Source organism: Silene latifolia, chromosome X (genome assembly GCF_048544455.1).
Source record: "Silene latifolia isolate original U9 population chromosome X, ASM4854445v1, whole genome shotgun sequence".
Lineage (NCBI taxonomy): Eukaryota > Viridiplantae > Streptophyta > Magnoliopsida > Caryophyllales > Caryophyllaceae > Silene > Silene latifolia.
The window spans coordinates 6,243,785-6,267,627 of NC_133537.1; the positions used below are offsets into that span (position 1 = coordinate 6,243,785).

A 23,843-nucleotide genomic window follows, 5' to 3' on the forward strand; every position below is an offset into this window, starting at 1 on the left:
AGATATAGATTAGGTGTAGATTAAGACACGTCAAGCTTTTGTTAATCATCTTTACTAATGTACGTACAACGTTGTCCTATATATGCATGACCTAACTAACAGCGCGGCTTTCACATTATCACCCATTCTCATTCAAGAGTCAAGACGCATGCTTTTCGTTAGTAGCTGAAGATAGACGGGTTAAATCTCGTCATTTTAACGATAAAATATGGCTATTTTAATGACAAAGTGTTATAGCTTAGAACATTATTTTGTTGAAATGGTTATATTTTCGTCTTAAATAAGTCACATTTTACCCATCTTCAACTTATGACGAAATAGTACCCGTTTTCTGCAAGACTTATTGATTATTACTGTAACACTCCACGGTAATTGAAGAGGTCCAGGGATAGGCTTAAATGACTAGTGCTTAAAAGGATTAGAAGTACTACTCATATCAACAAAGTGCACTTTCTTTTATGGTCATCCATGCGAAAGAACTCCAAAGTTAAGCGTGCTTGGCTAGGAGTAGTCTTAGGATAGGTGACCTCCTGGGAAGGTTTCCGGGATGCGCATGAGTGAGGACAAAATGCGCTATAAAGGACCCGTGTTGATCTGTGAGCCATGTACACAGCCTGGTGAGCTATCATAAGTAACCGCTCCCGACCCGGTCGGGGTGTTACAAGTGGTATCAGAGCAACCCTGCGACCGTGTGGTGATCGGAGGCAGTTGTTATACGCTCCTGGAGGCGGTGGTTATACGCTCCATTGTGATCACACACCTAGCGGGGGAGGATTCTGGGTTAGCGGTTATGCTCCCAGGCGCAACGAGGACGTTGCGTTCTTCAAGTGGGGCGACTGTAACACCCCACGGTAATTGAAGAGGTCCAGTGATAGGCTTAAATGACTAGTGCTTAAAAGGATTAGAAGTACTACTCATATCAACAAAGTGCACTTTCTTTTATGGTCATCCATGAGAAAGAACTCCAAAGTTAAGCGTGCTTGGCTAGGAGTAGTCTTAGGATGGGTGACCTCCTGGGAAGGTTTTCGGGATGCGTATGAGTGAGGACAAAATGCGTTATAAAGGACCCGTGTTGATCTGTGGGCCATGTACACAGCCTGGTGAGCTATCATAAGTAACCGCTCCCGACCCGGTTTGGGTTGGGGTGTTACAATTACCAATTAGGAGGTATAAAATAATCGGTAATTTATTGAATAATAGCCGTGTTCGTATGTAGAGTTTATCATTTTAATGGGATGTATATATTATATGTGAGAGGTTGGTATCGATCGATTTAATTAATAAATTCACATGTTAACTGTGTCAAGGTGGTATCAAGTCTCGATACTACCTGATACCCTAAACTAGGGCAGAGTACGGATCGGGTATTTGATCCAAAGTGCTAGTTCGGATCGGATATCCATATTAAAAATCTTGAATTTAGATATCCAATATCCAAACCAAATGTTTCGGATATCCAATGTTCGGGTATCCAAAATAATCGGATCGGATGCAGATATCCATCGGATATCCATACTTTAGAATTTACTTTAAAATTAAGTTTGAAACACGATTATATTCATAGTCTTACATGCTGATTTTCTTTAGTATTCTTATTCCAATGTTCTCGACATAAAATTTAAGTACCACCTAGATATTTTTCTAATATTTTAAACATTAATTAAGTTGTTGTATCAAATAAAATTTTATTTTCTCAAAATTATACTAGAAAACTATAGTTTCGGATCAGATCGGATATCCAAATGTTTTAATTCTAATATCCATATCCAAACCAAAACCAAAGATTTCGGATCAGATATCTAAACCAAACTTAACTTTCGGATCAGATATCCAAACATTCGGATCAGATTCGGATCGGATATCGGATCAGTTTGGATAATCAGATTTTTTGCTCTGCCCTACCCTAAACGGCCTATTATTCTTCAAATTTGAATTAGAAATGTCAAGTAAAATAATCCGTAATTTAATGAATAATAACTGTGTTCTTTGATTAGTTTTTTCCAGTTCAATTTTTTTTATTTCATATCTAAATACAATAGTGATGTTACTGTTAGTCGAATATTCTGTGAATATTTGACATTGTATTTTAGTAAATAATATTATGTAATTATCTCTATTTCCTTGTTAGCTAGGTTGTTAATATTGCTTCCTAATTTGTAGGATTGTATCTAGCTAGAATAGTTAACATGTAACTATATATATTTGATGAATGATATGAAACCCTTCAAGGGATTCCATCAACTGACATAAGATAATTTCAATCATCTTCCCGGTCCTTCGTCCCTGTGTGTGTGTCGTTCTTGCAATATTTTTTCGAAAATCTTGCCCCTTTGCTTCCAGCCACGGCCAACGACACCCCTCCTCCTCCTAAATCCCAACTCCATCCCGTTTTTACCGTCACAAATATCCAAAATCGAGTCTGTGTTCTTGATGGCACTAAAGTCACATATGCGTCCTGGGTTCGTCTATTTAAACTTCATGCCCGTGGTTATGATGTCCTCTCCCATATTGACGGCACGGCTAGCCCTGGCAAAACAGATTCATCATATGCCGACTGGTGTAAAGTGGATACACATGTCCTCCAGTGGATATACGGTACGGTCAGCGACGACATCCTCCCTCGCATTCTTGAAGATGAATCCACCGCTCGGGAAGCATGGCTCCGGGTCGAGAATATCTTCAACAATAATAAAAGGGGCTCGCGCTGCTGCCCTTGAGTTTGAGTTTAACGCCCTTAAACTCGCAAATATGCCGTCTCTAGAAGCGTATTGTCAACGACTCCGGGAACTTGCTGGGATGTTAAAAGATGTTGATGCTCCTATCACCGAGCGGCACCTCGTCATACAACTGGTACGTGGTCTTCCAGGTGAGTATGATACTGTGGCTTCCTATATTAATCAAACTTCTCCGAATTTTGAAATCGCTCGTAATATGTTAGAGCTCGAATTACATCGTACTTCTGGCTGCGAAGAAGCCGCCACAGCTTTAGCCGCCCCTGCGGCAGCCACACCTGACCCGTGGGTCGACCCGACACCCAAGACCACCCAATCGGTTCCCCCTCGTCAGCCACAAAATAATTCCAATAACAGTCGGTCCAACCGTCACAACAACAATAAAACCACAAATACTTACCAACAAAATGGAAACCAAACTCCCTCCACCACTCCACAGCCACCCTCTTACCCGTGGGGACCACCACCAGGTTGGCCTACACCCTGGACTCCACCGCCATGCCCCTACCCTACGTACCCTGGTTGGGCTCCACAGTGGCTTAACCCACTCCAGCAGCCGCGTCCTCATCAGTCTCGTGGCAGTCAGCCTCGTTCTTACGGGCAGGCCTATGTTATGGATAATGAGCCTCCTCAACCCACTGATTTAAGCCAGGCCTTTCAAGCTCTCTCGGTGCAGAATGCTATGGATCCGTGGTATATGGATACGGGCGCATCATCTCATTTGACCTACGATCCAGGTATGATTATGTATCCTTTTAATACGAGCAAAATTCGTTCTATTTACGTCAGAAACGGCAATAGCATATCGGTTTTGGGTTCTGGTACTTCCACTATTAAAACTGTCGACCGTACCCTTCACCTAACCCAAGTCCTTCACACGCCTCACATTATTAAAAACTTAATTTCTGTGCGACAATTTACCCGAGAAAATAATGTTAGCATTGAATTTGATCTATTTGGTTTTTCTGTGAAGGATATTCCGACTGGGAAAACGATTTTGCGGAGTGATAGTGACGGAGAGCTCTACCCCGTGTCAGCCGTCCCTGGACCTCAACCTACAACTCCTACCGCTTTGTTGACCCACGGCCCTGACATTTGGCATTCCCGTCTCGGACATCCCGGGACTTCTACTTTAAATTTTTTACATTCGTCGTGTCGTATTTCTTGTAATAAATCCGACATTTCTGGTCTTTGCTCGTCGTGTCAAATTAGCAAACACAAACGATTGCCTTTTTATGATTCATCATCTCAGACTCTTGCTCCATTTGATATTGTGCACAGTCATTTATGGACTTCCCCTCTATTAAGCACAAATGGTTACAAATACTATATGGTACTCATCGATAATTTTTCCCAATTTGTGTGGGTGTACCCCCTAAAATTTAAGTCACGGGTCTATGAAAAATTCATTCAATTTCACAATTTTGTTCACACTCAATTCAATATAAAAATCAAATCATTCCAATGTGACTTAGGACGAGAGTTTGACAATAATTCATTTAAATCGTTTGCTAATAAACATGGGTTTGTTTTCCGCTTCGTGTCCCCAAACATCTCCACAAAATGGTAAATCTGAGCGAATGATTCAAAGACTTAACAATATTACCAATGTCCTCCTTCAATATGGCTCGGTTCCCAAGCATTATTGGGTCGATGCCCTTCATGTTGCCACTCACCTTCACAATATACTACCCACATCAACTCTTCAATTCCGTAGCCCCACTTCCGTTCTCTACCTCAAAAACCTGTCTTACGACCACCTTTGCGTGTTTGGTTATGCATGCTATCCGAATATGTCCGCCACCCGTCCCCACAAACTTGCCCCAAAATCCCTCAAATGTGTCTTCCTAGGGTACCCTCCTAACCAACGGGGCTATAGATGTCTCGAAATAGCCACTGGTAAACTTTTTGTGTCGCGTCATGTCACCTTCGACGAAAGCGTTTTCCCGTTCCAGGAATTGTCCTCACCGACTAAACCTCATGACCCGGACCCGCCTATACCCATTCTCCATCAACAACCTGATCCCTCACCCAACCAGACACCTAAACCTCCTCAAACACCACCCCACTCCCCAACCCGCCAACCTACTTCACAACCTCAGACGCCTAATACCCCTGCCACACCCGTATCCGACCCTCCTGTCACTCAATCACCCACCCCGTCCCCTGCTTCCGCTCCCTCATCTAGCCCACCCCCACCTCCGCCTCCCCCTCCACCCCCACGTCGACCACCCATACCCACTCATGCTATGTCTACCCGTGGCATGCATGGCATCTTCAAGCCAAAAGCCCTCCTTACATCGACACCCATCTCACCCTTGCCCAAATCTCCTCACCTTGCCCTTCAGGACCCGAACTGTAACCGTGCTATGCAGGACGAATTTTCCGCATTAAAGGAAAATCATACTTGGGATTTGGTACCTCGACCGAATGATGCGTCTATTATTCGTTGTATGTGGCTTTTTTCGTCATAAATTTAATGCAGATGGCTCGTTTCAACGATACAAGGCTCGCCTTGTGGTAAATGGTAAGACTCAACAAATTGGAATTGACTGTGACGAAACATTTAGCCCGGTTGTTAAGCCTACTACTATAAGAACAGTTCTTAGCCTTGTTGTATCCAAGTCTTGGCCAATACATCAATTGGATGTTAAAAATGCTTTTTTACATGGTAACTTGGAAGAAACTGTTTACATGCATCAGCCACCGGGATTTGTTGACTCATCCGCTCCTACTCATGTGTTCAAACTCCGAAAGTCGTTATATTGTCGTAAGCAAGCGCCCCGCGCTTGGTTTCATCGATTTGCCACTTTCATTACATCGAAGGGTTTTATTAGCAGCAAATGTGACAACTCCTTATTTATCTACAAGACACCGACCGCTACGGTATATCTACTTTTATATGTCGATGATATCGTGATAACCGTGTCTAGCCCTTCCTTGCTACGGTCCCTTATACAATGTCTTTCCCGTGAATTTGCTATGACGGACCTCGGTAATTTACATCATTTCTTGGGCATATCCGTTCGCCAATCTACTAATGGTTTCTTTTTATCTCAAGAACAATATGCCAGGGACATTATCAACCGAGCGAAAATGGCCTCGTGCAAATCATGCTCCACTTCTGTTGAACCCGGCTCTAAACTCAGTGCCGACGCTGGTCCAAAATTTGAGGACCATGTGCTTTATCGAAGTCTGGTCGGCGCGCTACAATACCTTACCATTACGCGACCAGATATTTCTTATGCGGTACAACAGGTTTGCTTATTTATGCACGATCCCCGTGCCTCTCATTTTCAATTTTTAAACGGATTATCTGATACATTCAAGGCACTAGTACTCACGGGTTAACCATTCGACCCACCCGAACACATGTGCTTACCGCCTACTCCGATGCCGATTGGGGCGGATGTCCTGATTCCCGGCGCTCCACTTCTGGCTATTGTGTGTTTCTGGGTGATAATTTGGTCTCCTGGTCCTCAAAAGGTCACGCCACCACCTCTCGGTCCAGTGCTGAGGCTGAATATCGCGGTGTTGCTAATGTCGTCGCAGAAACTAGCTGGCTCTGTAACTTGCGTCTTGAATTACATGTGCCACTGCAACGGTCCACCATAGTCTTTTGCGACAATATATCCGCTGTGTATCTCTCTGGCAATCCGGTCCAACATCAACGTACCAAACATGTCGACATTAACATTCATTTTGTTCGCGATAAAGACAAAATTGGTGAGGTTCGGGTTCTTCATGTCCCATCCGAATATCAGTATGCTGATATCTTCACCAAAGGCTTACCTCGCCTCAACATCTCTTCGATCGGTTTAGAGTCAGTTTAAGCGTTCGCCCCGCTACCGCTCCAACTGCGGGGGCGTGTTAGTCGACTATTCTGTGAATATTTGACATTGTATTTTAGTAAATAATATTATGTAATTATCTCTATTTCTTTGTTAGCTAGGTTGTTAATATTGCTTCCTAATTTGTAGGATTGTATCTAGCTAGAATAGTTAACATGTAACTATATATATTTGATGAATGATATGAAACCCTTCAAGGGATTCCATCAACTGACAGTTACTATTGCAGGGAGCCAACTCGTAAATTAGAAAAAATGAATTACCGGCACCGGTACCGGTGCCATGGCCAAGGTGCCTCATATCTCCACCAATATTGACGGCCATGGTATATTATTGCATGGAGCCAACTCGTAAAGAAAGAATGAAAAGATTTTCTTTAATTTGTACTCCGTATTATTCAATGTTATTATGCTACTCCGTATTAAATGTTCACACTAATTACACCATTTTTCTGGTTCACTCTTTTATTTTGGGAGCCTAACTTAAGAACAAACAAACGAGTATGTACGTTATTTCGAAAAAAAAAAAGAACAAAAAAGGAGTATGTACGTGTTATATGAACTGGTGTTACCGTGCTTCTCGTCTTTTTAGTCGAATGGGGTAAGAAAATAACGGAATGACTTAAAAATTACGAAAATTTATGGAAAGGAAGCTATGTATAGGCTAATCAGGCCATGATATGGACGAGTTTTACAAAAAACGGCCTTTTACTTTAAATCATTCTAATCTCCCTTTTATTACTAAGAGAATAAAATCTCAAAGTAGTTTTCCCGCCTAATATTTACTACTCTCTGATGGGTCTGTCTTATTGAATATCATCCCTACAACATAGCCCCTTAATTTAAACTAGTGTAGTTCTCGTGCTATAGCACAGTACTTTTTAGATTTATTTTATAAAGAGATATTATAAATTAAATTATTTGCATAAATGAAGTATAATTTTAATTTAATGTTATAATCTACTAAATATAATATTAATAAGAGGTTAAAAAAAAAGTTTACTACCATAAGAAGACATTTTAAGTTAAGTTTTTTTTTTACTATTAAAAATAACACAATAATTTTATACCGTTACATGCAACTAATTTATGACATTAATAGTACAATTATTAAGTTAGTTGTATAATTTTATTAAAAAGCGTATTGACCTTTAAACGAAAAGCAGTAAAAACTATTCCTCGCGTCGAAAAAGACAATTTACGAATTATTAAAATAATGTTTTTACTTTTTTATTTCTAATAGAAAATACATAAGTGTTTTTACATCCTTCAAAAAATAGTCCATATTACTAAGACAAAAATTTACATAATAAATAATGATGATTTCTTACAAAAGAGGTAACATATAAATATAATATAAATTTAAATTTATACGAAATCAAGTTCACTCATCTAAATTTTATAATATAACATGTAGAGTCCAAAATTATGGGCTATTAATAACTTTTACTTTGATAGATGAGATAGAAAAAGTGGGCTACGTATAAGGTCCACAATTTACAATCCATCAAATCTTGTTGTGTTAGTAGTATCCAGAAAAATAGGCCCAATTAAGAAGTTTTTTTAGGCGGGAAAACTAAGAGAATTTTTATTCTCTTAATAGTAGGGGGGATGTATGCCAAGTTCGACCTGTTTTATTAAATAAAATTTGCAGACTTCACCCGTCAAGTTAACGTATACTTTAACTCCTATACATGGAAACAATCACTATTTATATTACACTTATATCTTACTGATTTTACAATGGAAACAATCAAATATCCCTCTTATATATTATGCAATCTTTTCCAAAATTATTAACCTTGTTCATTCCAATACGAAATATTAATGAAAATTCATTAATATCAACCTTATATGATTACGATAATTTTATCAATACAATTACTTAGTTATAGAAATGAAATAGCTATGACCAACCATTCCAATACGAAATATTATGGGGTTTAACCCCTCTTATGCACCCAAAAAAAAAAAAAATACGAAATATTATGGAAAATTCATTAATTCTTTCGAATCAACAATGTTGATCTTTCTATTTTATTTCTTCTAATACGAAATAAATCAATATGAGCCCTCAACAAATTCAAAATAAGTTAAAAATAATACTTTAAATGCAAATATCTCTAACAATCACATCTAAAAAATACCGTGCTATAACACGGAGCTACACTAATATAAAAGTCTTCTTTTGTTGAGCTTTTCACAGAGGCTTACCTTGGCCTGAGATTGCTCTTTGGACTAATCTATCCCAAGCTCCGGAAAGTGGTTTTATTGAACCACCTAAAATAATACGAAGCATAATTAATATGTTATCTTCTCAACAACTTTGTAATGCGATTTGACATAAGATAAATTAGATCAAATAATAAAGGCAATAAATTCACTAACTGAGAGATCGTCTCTTTTAAAAATTTGTGTTTATCATAAAATTTTCGAATTTTATTTTTTAAAGATTATTATGAGTTTTTCTATAAAGTTTTTGAGTTCGTTCACTTAAACATTAAACTAAAAAAATACAATATTGCTCAAAAAACTATACATCTAATTAAATTCAATAAATTTTGAGTTTTGACATCAAAAATAAAAACATACCTTATAAATTTTAAAAGCTAAGAAAAGTACATGTAAACTCAATTAGTAAATGTGATCTAATGAAATACATCAAATACGTGTTCTTTTTTCCGTATTCCACATTAAAAACATAGTATTATCGAGGATTCCCACATTTAGTTTTTTTTTTTTTTTTTTTTTTTTTTTTTAAAAAAAAAAAAAAAGGATTGTACGTACACTTCACAAACCCTATAAAAAGGACCCTAGAAAGCCTTTGTTAAACACAACAAAACACACAAACAAAGAGAGCTCATAGAAAGCAAAAAGAGTGATGGCTAACCTCACAATAAACACACAAAAAGATCAAGTAGTGAAAACTAGACAACAAGTGAGTCTTCTCAAAGAAACCATCCCAACAACAAGTCGTCCTTTAATGGTCACACAATATTCAAGTCAAGTAAGTAGCTCCATCGGAGGACGAATGCTCTCCAATGTCGTATCTGAGGAGACTAAAATCCTTAAGCTTATCCAAGCTACTCATTCTCATGATGCTCGTGGTGTCGACACTGCACCTATTGTCACTGTCGTCGAGGATATCTTGCAACGAGCTACCCTCTCTACCACTCCTACTACCCCTTCTGAGGTTTGCACATTTTCCCTAGTTTTTTACTAATTACTCGGAATTTCTCTGTAGTTACATACATTTGCATGATAACATGTGAGAATGAAGAACATCTGAACTACTCAATCCACGGTTTATATACACATTAATAATAACAATATTATTACACTTATGTCTTAATTGTATAACCGTGTAATGATAACACAAAAGACAGTTAATTAATTACTATTATACTCAAGGTTGTACAAGAGCATTATACAACCATAACAAATCTAAATGAGCTTATGTGTATTTTTTTTTTTTGAGCTTTTATTGTTTTTGATTTATATTTTAATTTGTTGATGCCAAAATTTATAATCTAAATGAGCTTATATATAATAATTTTGACTTTTATTTTGATTTACAATAATCTATGAGTATAATTTTTTATTAAGTTCAGTATTTTTATAATATAGCTCAGATTCTTTCAAATAAAGCTCGAAATTTATAAGTTTTAGCTCAAGTTCTCTATTTTATACAACCAATACAACTGATTGTATAGTCTACTTACTAGTCTGGTAACGTTTGGGTGTGAACGATGATGATGCAGGTTACAAAAGAGCTCGTAGCGGATACCCTAGAGGAGAAGTTGGGTGCAATTGCTGCTGGACCTAAGGGCACAATGCTAGAAGCAGTAGCTGTTGACATTCAAAAAATTTGCTGTGAGGTACATTTTCATATGACATATTAGAATATAAAACCGATCTTGGGAGTTTAACCATCAGCTTAAGCTGCTGGTTGAAGTCCCAAGATCGGTTTTTTAGATAATTTAACAGCACGAGGCAAGACTCCGATAAATACATTGTTAAAAAGTAACTGAAGTCGAACAAGAGGTGTAAAATTTAATTCGATTATATATACAGACTCAATTATATAAACTATATCGCTTACTATGATATTTGTTCATGAAGTTTTCGTGCAAGTGCTCCGGAGGGGACGTACATGCATCGACACTAGAAGTCCTGAACATTCTAGGGAACTACTCATGGGATGCCAAGGTGGTCATAACCTTAGCCGCGTTTGCTGTGACCTATGGAGAGTTATGGCTAGTCATTCTCCTCGGCCTGGCTAACCATCCTTTGGCTAAGTCAATCGCGGTGCTTAAGCAGACACCCGAGTTAAGTGAGATCAACGGGGTGCTCAAGTCCCAGTTTGCGACTCTCAATGAACTCCTCGAGGTTGTGTTAGATGTTGCTAAGTCTCTTATCGAGTTTAGCTCGTTACCGTCTAAGTACATCACTCCTGAAGATGCTCCCTTGGCCACTTCCATGAACCCAATTGCAATTGCTACTTATTGGAGTATTAGGAGCATTATTGCTTCTGGTGCTCGGATTACTAGCAACATTGGCATCACCTCTGGGTAATTCTTAACTACTCTTTCTCTATTTCCTTATAAAAATTACTTCCTTTTAAAATTCTGTTTTCTAAAATTACTCCCTTATATAATTTTTTACTTCAACACTCCAATTTAGGTGACTTATTATGTCTGTTTTTGAACTTATTCTCCATTGTTATACGTTTCAAAGTATAAATTAGCTAAGACACAAACGAAATAAGTTCATAAAATGACGAAATATGTAACTTAAGTTGGTTTTTTGAAGCAATTTTTGATAAAAGTGCATTTTAAGGAAGTAATTTTAGGAAAAATTTATACAAGGGATTAATTTTAAAAAACTGAATTTTAAAAAGGAGTAATTTTTAATTTACTCTTGTACTTATTAGGCAGTATCTGAGTTACAGTATCTGAGTTACAGTATCATCCTCTCATATGTTTTCAAGTTCTGCTCCTTATTTCGGCCTTGTGGGGTCTACTTGAGAGAGTGATATTAAAACTCAGAACCAACTTATCTTGTATATGCAAATTGTTTTTCGTACCAAAAATTAGACTAGCTAGCATATACGGAGTATGTATCGATTAATTTGGAAGGAGTTCGAAAGTTTAACCTGAAAACCTTGCAATTTGTGATCTCAGGTTGGTAAGCTCTGCAACAGAAGCATGGGATCTTTCAAGCTTGACCCATAAGCATAGGAGCCTACATGATCAGCTGCGCCAAAAGCTCGAACTCTGCTACGAGCACATAGGTCTCCATTCAACTTCTACAACATAAATAAATAAATAGATAATCATCAAATCATTATTTACAGTCACCCTATATATAGGACGGTCTTATACGAGAGTTTTTACCTGCTGTAGCTTTAGACATAATAAAATCGAACAGGAATCTCACATGGCAATTCACATTTGTTGCAGAGGTAAAGAAAATGGAAGAGGCATATGCTAATCTAGTGCACATCTACCAGACACCTCAGAAAGATAATTTGAGGTTGTTGAAGACATTGATCTACCCGAGGGACGACATCAAACCCCTAGTCAAAATCTCACCCAAGAGAAAGAATCTGTTAGGAGTTGTTATGGACACAGTAGCAGACATCATCAATCTTCCTAATGATGATGAAGTCAAAGTCGAAAGATTCCATGTCGACATTCTTAAGGGGAAGACTGTACTGTTCTTCATATCAGATCTTGATGTATCCGAAGAAGAACTGGCTATCTTGGATAAGATTTATAAGGAATCAAAGCGGAAAGATAAAGAGTTTTCGTATGAGATTGTTTGGATTCCGTTGGTGGATCAAATGACGAAAGAGAATGAACAGAAGTTCAAGGAGTTGCAGTATAAGATGTCTTGGTACAGTTTGTTACATCCTTCGTTGCTTGATGCAGTGTCTAAGAGATTTACAAGGGAATATTTGGGATTTGCAAAGAAGCAGATCATTGTAGGGATTGATCCTGTCGGAAAAGAGACGACCCGGGATGCTTATCATTTGATCCTCATTTGGGGCAACTCTGCTTACCCTTTTACTAAAGAGAAGGTGGAAGAGTTGTGGAAGAAGGAGACTTGGAAACCCGACTTCTTGTTAGCCTCTATCATTCCTGAATTCAGTAAATGGGTAAGAATCCTGACAACATGAGTCATCCGAAAACAGTCCCTCTTTGCTGTAAATCTCTCTTCAGGTTTCTAACATGTTTTGTATTTTTGTATAGGCTGCACAACCCAACACTCATGTATGCTTCTTCGGAGGAGAAGACATTGAATGGATCCGCAAATTCACAACTACCATGAAAGAGCAATCCAAAAAAACAGGAACAAAGATTGAGCTAGTCTACATAGGCAAGCCTAACGCCAAGAAGGCAATCGAGAGAATCATCAAAATAATCACTGCAGAGAAAATCGCTCACACTATACCTAATGTAACCTCTGTCACATATTTCTGGACTAGGCTCGAATCAATGCTGTACACCAGAATGCAGTACAGTCATAACAATGTCGACAATGACAATATCATCAAGCAAGTCATGTCTGTTCTGAGCTTTGGTAGCGGACATGAAGGGTGGGCATCCATCGGAAAGCCAGGAACTACTGAAATAATTCAAGCAAAGGGCGATCAAATTATCGCTTCTATTTCCAAGCCAGAATTTGTAGACCTCCAAAAGGAGCGCGGTATTGTGGGTAGCATTTCCCAGATCATAACCCATATCCCTGGTAACAACACAGGTTTTCATTGCAATCGGGTTGAATTCCCTTCAGTAGCTGGTGCTGGTGTTCCAACCAAGGTGGTTTGTACCGACTGTCATCGCCCTATGGAGAAGTACATCCTCTACAAATGCTGCACTGGTTAATCCACTTACACAAGGATAAAGAGACATTGAAGAAGTATAAGAAGTTATGGCCCTTCTAGTTGCTGTTATCGACTTATCTGAGTCTATGTCAAGTGTCGTATTTCAGGAGTTTCTGTTTCCTAAATCTGTTTTCCCGGAATTACCTAAAGGTTGCCTGATGCAATAGTTATGCATCTTAGCTGCAACTGTATTAGTTTATAAGACAGTATGTCAAATTTTCGAAGTACTAAATAAAGGGCCTTATATTATATATATGTCTTCTTTTTTATGCAGTAGTAAGTAAATTTATCAAGGCGAAAACAAACGCTATAGTTGAACGAACTATCAGTGTTCCTGTTACATAACTTTAGCTTTACTCAGACTCGGCTACAAGAGTCAAGCACGCTATTTTGTGAAATTAAATTTAGGTTGTTGACTTGGTGGAATTATGAACTTCAACTAATCTAATTTCATCAATTCATCTCAAACAGATTGCAAGACAAAATTCCAATCAAAATAGGTGAAATCAAACAGATTGCAGAAATTCAAGCAAAGATCATAGAGTACCCATTAGAACTCACTCCGTCTAAATCAATTCTTTACGTTTGTTTTTGGCATAAAGACCGAGATATGAGAGTCCCCTTAAGAATTTGTGTTTAAAAAGAATACCAAGTATAAAAGCGGAAAAGTAATTACAAATGGGAAAGATTGTCAATTTGTACATGCTAAAAATGGATACATAAAGAAATGGCGGAGATAATCAATAAATCAAATAAGAAAAACATAAAGAATTGACCGAGAGAGCCTTGGTACGAAACTATAAGCAAAATTAACGGATGTATAATCAAATCAAATTGAATAAACAACTTACAAACCAAAATTTTCTCTCCAAGAACAATAATAATTGGCGGAATTTAACTGGAATTCAGACTCGGTGATTTTCTCTTCTTTTTCTTACGAAGTTTTTACTTTTCCTTTTTTTTTTTTTTTTTCAAATGAGCGCACTCATGCCGCAACTTCGCAAGTGAGAATCGAATCCCCAACTTTATATTGAAGTAAGAGAGCTCTTATCAGTTGAGCTAATTCTTGTTCTCAAATTTTTATTTACACTGGTGTGAGGCGATTTTACACAAGTTTTATTGTACAACAATTGCCTTTTACCCACTAAGACGATTATATTTATTCCGATTTAAATATTAATAGTTAAAAAATTTGTAGCAATAGCCCCTATAGCTCAGTGGTAGAGCGTCAGAGCATCCACATTGAAGAGGATGGTGCATCCTCTTAGCACCTTCTCTCATCTAAGAGGATGTCCTCTTCAATGTGGGATCAATTTAGACATCCTCTTTGAAAGAGGAAGAGGAAGACTTCCTCTATTTTTAGAGGAAGACTTCCTCTATTTTTAGAGGAAGTACAACCTAGGCCCTTGTGCCAATTAGTCATACATTTCGACCATGTGGCATATAATTTGTTTCTTTTTTATTTTTTGGTCATTAAAAATTTAAGAGAGGATAAATAAGAGGATCCTCTTTGATGTGGGAAAAAAATAGAAGAAAACTTAGGAGGAGGATGGAGATAGTGGGAAATGAGGTGTCAAAAATATAGAAGGAAAGAGAGGAAATAAGAGGAAGATGACATACTCTTCAGTCTTCAATGTGTATGCTCTCAGTCTTTTAAACTAATGTCTGTTGTTCGATCCTGCATGGGGGCAATTTTTTCTTTTTCTTTTTTTCTTTTTATATTTTATACTAGTCTTACAAGTGTTGCATTCAAGTTCCAATAGTGTAGCTTTGATATGAGAGTGTGCTTGATTGAACTAGTGTACCCTATAGATCAATAAATTTCTTTTTTTTTCAATGTCGGGATATTATTAAACTGCGCTTAATTTCGTCTAACAACTAACAAACTCATACAATAATTCGTGAAATTGTGAACATATATTAGTAGGCACATAATGACATAGGCCATGTTCTTTTCGGTTTGAAAGAATATGACCTTTAATCCAATCTCTCTTGTAAAATGTTATAGTCATAACTCCTGCTCATGATACTAAAGGTGATTGAACTATATGAGCATCCACAAAGATGGAAAACTACCTCTCCATATACACTATCTTTCCTCATATGGAGAATCTCATTATTGCACCAACTTTCCCTTAATTTGAGGCTCCACCATTTTTAGAGGAGGTCCCCAAAAACAAATATCAAAAATTTGTGAAAAAAGTAAGGGTTATTGGTGTGTTCTTTTGGGGGAGGTTCTCATATATTTGGCTGTGAATTAATATTGTTGGATGAAGATATAAATTGGGGAGGGTAGATGGAACCATTAGTAGAAAATAAGATGAATGAATAAGAAAAAAAGAGAAAAAATATGGGAAGCCTCATCAGCAATCTCAACTTTGTAAAAGGTGATTTTGCTAAAAGATGCCCTTTATTATTTTTATTTTATGCAGATTATTATTGATATTTGAAGAATAAAACTTTTTTGCGTTTTGCGCTTGCTACTCATGCACAATAATATGCTTATTCTCGATCCTAAACATTAAGGATCAGCATGACGCGACTAAAAGTGAAATATGTGAAATATTAAGCATCGGGTATGAGAAGAAGACATACAGGTGCATTCTATTATTAGAGAGTTTGATTCTCTTCCAACTTCATTTATTTGCTCAAATAATTGACGGTACACAGGCATCTTTTTTTTCCTTTTGTCTTCTTTTCTTCCTATTCACACAAAAACAGAATCAAAGTTGTTCATCGTCATCGTGTTATCAGCATCTGATGCTGTTATTATCAGCATCTGATCCTGATAAGAAGAAGACTAGCTAATTCATTCATTCACAATTAATCGTACAATTTCCATTCATCTATAAATAACCCTTCACGTTTTTCATAAACATTCATATAAATTCAAAGTTAAAAAAATCAAAACATCCATCACCCATTTTCGCTACAAATTCCCGTAATCCAAACTCCAAACAAAGGGTTAAGATATGTATGGAGTCACTGCTTGAGTAGACCTTGCATCGTTCACACTCTCTCACTGAGTGTATGAGTGGGTGGTTCAAAAAACGTTGTAGCGGCCTTCATCGCTCTAGCCATGGTTATAAACCAATGAATCACTAACAGATCGATGACGGTCGCTACAATGTTTTTTTTGAATTACGCACTCTACACGCAGGAGAGATTGTCCACAGAGATTGTACACGCAGCATTTTTTGGTGGGACACTTTGCCAATTAACTTGCCTGATAATCCACCTGAGTTCACGTAAGTTTGATTTTCATTTACATGAGTCTTATATGACTTATAAAATTTTCTTTGAATTTTCATTCATTTACTAGTAACACGACATTTTATTAAGTATTTTCAATGTTAAAAAAGAGTATTAAAAAAATATATGTAGAAGACAATCAGACATCATGTAATCTAATGTTACATGTCTTTCTTCTGCTGGTAATACATATTCCGTCATGAAAAGCAAGATCACTTATGAAAAGCAACAGATCCTTACATGATGCAGCATGACCGAAATCTGAGTCACCCACCTCCCTTGACATGTTTCTTGATGACAACAAGCCCGCCACCACATCCTCTTCAATGCCACATTTGTTGGTCTTTCTTCTTATCTTGAAGTATCCATCCTGTTAAATGAAATTCCGTCATTAATCGTTATTTAGTCCCGACTCCCAGCTCCAGATTACGTCTAAGCTTACTTCAATGTTGTGTTACATCCACAGTTCGCTTTGGCTTTGACCAAAGCAAGTAATATTTTCACACCATAGTTCTGACCAATACACACCGCAACTGACAATTGCAATCGAGTCCAAGTAACATAGACTGATATTCGTATACTCCGTATATAGAATATAGTACCCCAGAATATATGTCCATATATAATTATCAAAAAGGATTTCATTGTCGCGCCTACGGAAACAGAACCATGTCCTTTGGTTCTAAGTTAGTTGATGGAATAAAGCAAAATGATTTTTTAAACTAACTGATGCGCTGCTTTTAAAATGAAGTTGCACTCGACTCACTCAATGCAATTCTCGACGCAGTTTTCACCAGTCATTGAAAAAAAAAATCTGTGTGGTAGGGCAGCAAAAACCAAGAATTTTAATTTATAAAGTTCAAAATTATATTTATCACTGTTTCACGAGTGGCAGCACGGCAGCCCCTCTAGCTCCCTTTCGTTTCGCCACAACTTATGACAACACGCCAAAAGAAAAGGATACAAAAAGGGTGCATACAGAAATAAGGTTCTTGAAAGGAATAGTGTGTAGTATCCCGGAATCATGGCTGATAAACCTCTGGAAGCTGAAGCCCAACACTGGCAGCAGATTTTCCAAGTATCCTTTTCATCTCATCTGATCTATCCACAGCAATGTTGTATGAGAAAAGAAGGTCCTGAAGAATCACCAGGGAAAAGATTCAAGAAGAGGCACATCATGCCGAGCTTTAGCTAATCTAGCTGGGTCAGCGGTGGCAGATCAGTGAAACAGGAATAAGAGTATCAAACAATCAATAAAAACATTAGTCTTTTGTTCTTGGCAAAAAACGCACGTCTACAGTCCTACTACATAATCGAAAAAATGTTTTCATGTAATTTGTCTGCCAGTTCTTCGAATGTGTGCCCCATCATAATAGGGTATTGGCTTTGGGACGAAAAACTTGATAAAAATGTTTCATGTAATTTCCTCTGCCAGTTTTCATGTAGTAATTTTTCTGAGTTTTCATGTAATAAGGTTTTCAAATTTCAAATGCAGAATATTGTAACCAAACAACATTAACCCCTGCATCAAGGAACTTTTGTGGCATGCAAAGCTTCTGACCCCATTGAAATTCTGAGTGCTTTCCTCCGCCCATTCAACGACACTAATAGAAAGCAAGCAATTAAGAGAAGATAGTGATGCACAGTTATGAAAGAAGGTTTCTCCTAGAAGTCGGTCTTACAATATAAGTATACAAGTAAAAGGATCGCTAAAGGATGTAAGATACTCATTAACGACATAATTGGCTCAATAAATAAAGTTGGTTATTATGAAGGATAAAATAGTTATCAACATTATTACATTATGAAAATGGTTACTAGCTAAAAAAGTCGTCACCGGGATAACAACAGTTTGCTTTAATTTATGAGGAAAGTAGTGAATTACAAAGGAGGGAATCATCTAGACGAGTAGACGGAATAGATTACTGTAGGAGAAAGGGCATATATTTGTTCCGAGTTTTCACATTCCCCGAAGGAAAATGAAAGGACGCCACTGGGTGACACCCAATTTGGGCGCCACCCTCTCACATGGGGTGAGTGGGGACCCCTTCAATTAAGAATGGTTGTGAGAGGGTGGCCCCCAATTTGGGCGTCCGAAAACATTTCTGGCCATCAAAACTTGAAGCAAAACTAAATACAGCCATCTTATGCAAATTCAACAAATGATAATATAAAAGGTGAACAAATGACTGAGACGGAAATAGTACTAATTACCAAAATCAACAAAACAAGGAAACCAATAAGCATTGAATTGACGGGTTTACAAATTGAGCAAACCAAACAATTGAAAAATCAATCAGTATATCAAACAAAAACCAACAACCAATCAATCAATCAATAAGTCGATGACTAATCGATAAACAACAAATGAGATAAGAATTATTACAAATTATATTATATTAAAGATGATAAAATCGGAAAAACGGAATCATGGAATTTAGGGTTTATGAGTTGAAGATTGAAAAATTGAATTAGGGGTTTACAAATTAATTAAACAGAGAATAAACAACTTACAAAATCAAAAATCTCTTTCCAAGAACAATGATTGACGGAATTGAACTTGATCTAGCGCTTTGTCATTTTAAAAGCTTTCAAATCCTTGTTTGGTATATCAAAAGTTTAATAATTTGGAGCAAAAGCCCGTATAGCTCAGTGGTAGAGCGTCAGTCTTGTAAACTGAAGGTCTGTAGTTCGATCCTGCATGTGGGCATTTTGTATACACCTTTTTTATACTCGATCCGTTCCGGTCAAAATAAAAAGGTAAATAATTTTATTAAAACATCCAAAATGAATTTATTAAGACACTCAAAATAAAATAGGTAAATATTTTTAATGATCGGGTGAAAAGGTAAATAATTAATTGAGTCACGCAAAATGAAATAGAGGTAAACATTCTTAATAACCGGACCAAGGGAGTAACTTTTTAAACTTTCAAGTTCCAAATGAATTAAATTTCATTATATAATTGACTTGATTCGTTTTGTTCAATGTAAAGCATTGCGTTCACTTTGAAATTTGAATAAATCAGGATCCCATCATCGACAACAGTAAATAATCCCCTGGACGGGGATGCTCCTCGAAAAAATGTTAAAAGAGTAACACGGTAAACCAGCTGTAAATATAGTTTATGAACGGACCCTTTACCCACATACTCCTTTTTAGCAGTGGTGGAGCGAGTGGGGGGCTAGCAGGGACGCTCGCCCCGCTGGCGTTTGAAAATTTCGAAATTTTTAGTTAAAATTTTCGAATTTTTTCGAAGTCCCCTTATAATATTACCCTTCCGCCCCCGTTGAAATTTTTTTCCCCCGCTGACTTAAAATCCTGGCTCCGCCACTGCTTTTTAGTATGTTTTTTTTTTTTTTTTTTTTTTTTGACAACAAGCGATGAATAACTTACATTATAACGAACAATACAAGGTAAGCTATTCGACTAAGTAACCCCAGAGTCCTCACTATCAAATCTAGAGCTACCAAGCCAATCCTAAAGATTACATAAACATTAAGAAAGATAACAACCGCCATTACAAGGGCATGATGGAAAATGCAAGCGACAGAGCCATGGGCCATAGAACGAGCTTCATAAACACGGAAGACCTCCAGATACCGTCGATACTTACAAGCCGCAGAGTGACGATAGCAAGGTGTACTTACGTTCTTGCGAAAAGAGCGTAGAAAGACAAATTGGTAAACAAGACGACGAAGTCCGCCACCGACGGAGATAAAACTCCTACACCTTAGATATCGAGCCCTTTGAACGTAGGACCAACAGACCAAGAAATTCAACGTGCAATGACCAACACGAACATTGTGTCGTACCGAGCGTTCTCAGAGCAAGTCAGTACACAGACAAGCAAGGAACTACATCTTACTACGCACTATTATTTCACCCTGAGATGTTAAGAGGGATGAAGACTCCATAAATTCGAGCACAGAGTCGCAAATTAACCTTTATCATTAAACTGAACAGAAATTACATCACAGAAACTATTCACAAATTCTCATTTGTGACGGGCGTTATCCGTCACAAGTGAGAGACTGAGCGAATAGTGCCATATCACAAGGAAATGGGCGGGTCTTGTGCAAGTGGGTTTAATAAATAAAAAAAAAAGGAAAGGAGGGCTTCCCAATGCAAGACGTCATTTGTAAGTTTATTCATCATACCCATCACTTCTCCCTGTAACATTAACTCCTCTCTCTCTTCTCAAAATTATCAAAATTCATCTCTCTAAAAACACCATCTTCATCTGTTAGCTCCGTCCTATTCAATAATTTATTTAACTACTCTTCATCTCGCTTATCTTCATCTCGCCGATATGGGTCTTCATCTCGCCGTTCTTCATCTCGCCGATATGGGTCTTAATCTCGCCGATATTCATCTTAATGTCAAATATGGGTATTTTTTTTTAAGTTGTTAATGTTAAAATCTTAATTTTATTTGTAAAAAGTGGAGATATGGTTTAAAAATGGAGACATTGATTTTACGAATCTTGATTTTTTGTTGTTGTGATCTGATTTATTTTATTGCAATTTGATTTTTGTCGATTTGATTACTGATTTCAAATTTATTGCAATTTGAGTTTAAAGTTTTGTCGATTTGATTACACATTTTTTGTTCTTGTGATTTGATTTGATTCTGAACTTAATTCGTTGTGATTGTTTATTGTTAGCTTAGATTTGAGTTTAAAGTTTGATTTTCAGGAAAATAGAGAAAAATGTGATTGAGTTGATTACTGATTTCAAAAATGTGTATACTTTTGTGATGATAGCATTTATGCATAGATTTGATTACTGATTTATTGTTAGCTTAGATTTGATTACGGATTTCAAAAATGTGTTGAGTTGAAGTCCAAGAGAATGAGGTGTGAGACGATATGCAAGTTTGTAGTGCTTATGCATTTGTATACTTTTGTGACTACGACATTTATGCATGTCTGAGCAATTGTATCCAATAGTAACATTGTACTCTAAGATAATAACATTTTACACATACCTTTATGTCACCATTTGTATCCATATATGTTTTTAGACTAAGGTGATAATAACAGTGTGACCATTTTAGAGTTCAGTGTTGGCATTTTAACCAAAACTTAAAATTTGGTTGCTCTTGCCATAGATACTGATCTTTCATATATGTTACCATTTTAGCTAAAAATGTGACCATTTTAGAGTTCAGTGTTACCATTTTAACATAAGCTTAAAATTTGGTTGCTCTTGTCATAGATATTAATCTTCAAATATGTTACTATTTTAACGTACAGTGTGACCATTTTAGAGTTCGGTGTTACCATTTTAACTAAAGCTTAAAATTTGGTTGCTCTTGTCATAGGTACTGATCTTTAAGGGTGTTTACTTGGAATAAAAGCTACAAAATGGGAACACTGCAGATTAAGATGATATCATTTCTTAACATATAAGTGATTGTTAACAATGTTACCACCTTAGCTGACAAATGTACCAATATTATGTTGTAATTTTTTCTTAACATGTAGACATAATATACTTAACACGGTGACATGTAAGTGATTGTTGAAAATGTCACCACCTTAACAAAGATATGTACAAATAATATTATGATTTTTGGTGTTACAAATTATTCTTAACATGTAAACATAATATACTAAACATGGACACTATATGTGACTGCTGAAAATGTGATCACCTTATCAAAGGTACCAATATTATTAACTTGTTAACATAAATGGTGAATGTGACCACCTTATTATACATATGTACCTGTCTTAGTCTGATTATACAATTGTCACCATAATTACACATTTGCATAAACATGGTCACATATTTGTTTAAAGGAGAATGTGTCACAATGTTACCATCTTAGTGTATTGTAACATAAGCTAGCATGGTTACATTGTGTCATATTTTCTTATGTCACCACATTCCTACATCAATGTTACCATCTTAGTGTGTAGCAACATAAGTTAACATGGTTACATTGTGTCATATTTTGTCATGTCACCACATTCTTACATAAACGTTACCATCTTAGTGTGTAGCAACATAAGCTAACATGGTTACATTGTGTCATATTTTCTCATGTCACCACATTCTTCATAAATGTTACCATCTTAGTGTGTAGCAACATAAGCTAAGATGGTTACATTGTGCCATATTGTATTAAGACCCATTAAGCATTGATATTATGGTTACATTTACTCACTTAGGGTGGTAACATTTAGGGCATACAGTGTATATGTCAACATTTATATTCATGCATAAAAGCATATGTTTTAATGCTAATAATGGTAAATTGGTGACAGGTTTATCCAGAAACGATACATCGTCTATGTTAATGGCACATTATTCAACAAAACGCCATATCTCACTTTGGGAAATTAAAGGGTGATCGGTCGTTCCAAAACTTATTCATCAAATTAAATGCCTCAACGGTTGTTTATTAAGGCTAATGAGGAGATCCAATTGTTAAGGCTAATGAGGAGGTCCAATTGTTACTTCTAACCTTAATATGGAGGAAGATCAACCAACCGTAAAGGTGACCGTGCCTCCTATTCTGGACCCTACGTTGTATGATAAAGGGTAGCAGTCAACGAAAAAAAGGAACATGGGGCCGAAAAAGAAGGCTAGGAAAGGGACGGAGGTTGGGTCAGGGGAGAGTGCCATGTACGTCGTTGTCCCGCGTCTGATATGACCAATAAGATAGAAAAGGCTGATAATGTGACCAAAGTAGTTGAATAATGTGTCTATGTTTGATTGTATGTTTTTGCTATTTAAATTGTTGTTTCTTTGGATTTAATACGAAGCTTACCATATGTTAGGGTGGATTTCTGTTTACATGTAAACATAATACACTCAAGATGGTGACATATAAGTGGTTGTTAGATATGTTAACCCATTAAGCTGAAATGTATCTATGTTTGCTGAATGTTATAAAGACAAGTTTTGGCAAAATGTGATCAATGTATGGGAGATATGTTACCATTTTAACTTAGATAATGTGCTTATTTTTGGAAGGTGATAAAAATGGTGACTGTTTTGCAAGCATGATCACTCATATGCCAGGGTAGACATGTTACCATTTTAAATGAACATAAAACTCTAAAAATGGTCACATAGAAGTGATTCATGAATATGTTACCACCTTAAGG

At 36.8% G+C, this 23,843-nt stretch overlaps 1 protein-coding gene, 3 long non-coding RNA genes and 1 other non-coding gene across 6 annotated transcripts; 3 read left to right on the plus strand and 2 right to left on the minus strand.

The window, feature by feature from the left end:
* Nucleotides 1–8,576: 8,576 nt before the first annotated feature.
* On the minus strand, nucleotides 8,577–19,407 carry LOC141622556 (uncharacterized). Of its 2 annotated transcripts, none has more exons than XR_012533010.1 (6): nucleotides 19,238–19,404; nucleotides 17,703–17,859; nucleotides 16,964–17,093; nucleotides 16,067–16,174; nucleotides 11,738–11,890; nucleotides 8,577–8,862 (listed from the first exon to the last, which is right to left on the minus strand). It is a non-coding gene; the product is annotated as an uncharacterized LOC141622556 (long non-coding RNA). The 2 variants fall into 2 exon arrangements; XR_012533009.1 differs by having other exon boundaries at nucleotides 8,582–8,862; nucleotides 17,703–18,327; nucleotides 19,238–19,407.
* LOC141622558 (uncharacterized) lies at nucleotides 9,354–10,392 on the minus strand. Its single transcript, XR_012533011.1, has 2 exons — nucleotides 10,305–10,392; nucleotides 9,354–9,820 (listed from the first exon to the last, which is right to left on the minus strand). It is a non-coding gene; the product is annotated as an uncharacterized LOC141622558 (long non-coding RNA).
* Nucleotides 9,417–13,724, plus strand: LOC141622554 (protein SIEVE ELEMENT OCCLUSION B-like). Its single transcript, XM_074438586.1, has 6 exons — nucleotides 9,417–9,775; nucleotides 10,344–10,460; nucleotides 10,705–11,153; nucleotides 11,766–11,875; nucleotides 12,045–12,742; nucleotides 12,837–13,724. Exons 1-6 carry the CDS (start codon nucleotides 9,464–9,466, stop codon nucleotides 13,470–13,472), a joined length of 2,322 nt encoding a protein of 773 aa, XP_074294687.1. The 5' UTR covers nucleotides 9,417–9,463; the 3' UTR covers nucleotides 13,473–13,724.
* On the plus strand, nucleotides 19,362–19,433 carry TRNAT-UGU (transfer RNA threonine (anticodon UGU)). The gene has a single exon. It is a non-coding gene; the product is annotated as a tRNA-Thr (tRNA).
* Nucleotides 19,434–20,848: 1,415 nt separating this feature from the next.
* On the plus strand, nucleotides 20,849–23,485 carry LOC141621168 (uncharacterized). The gene is made up of 2 exons (XR_012532125.1): nucleotides 20,849–21,115; nucleotides 22,998–23,485. It is a non-coding gene; the product is annotated as an uncharacterized LOC141621168 (long non-coding RNA).
* The last annotated feature ends 358 nt before the right edge of the window (nucleotides 23,486–23,843 follow it).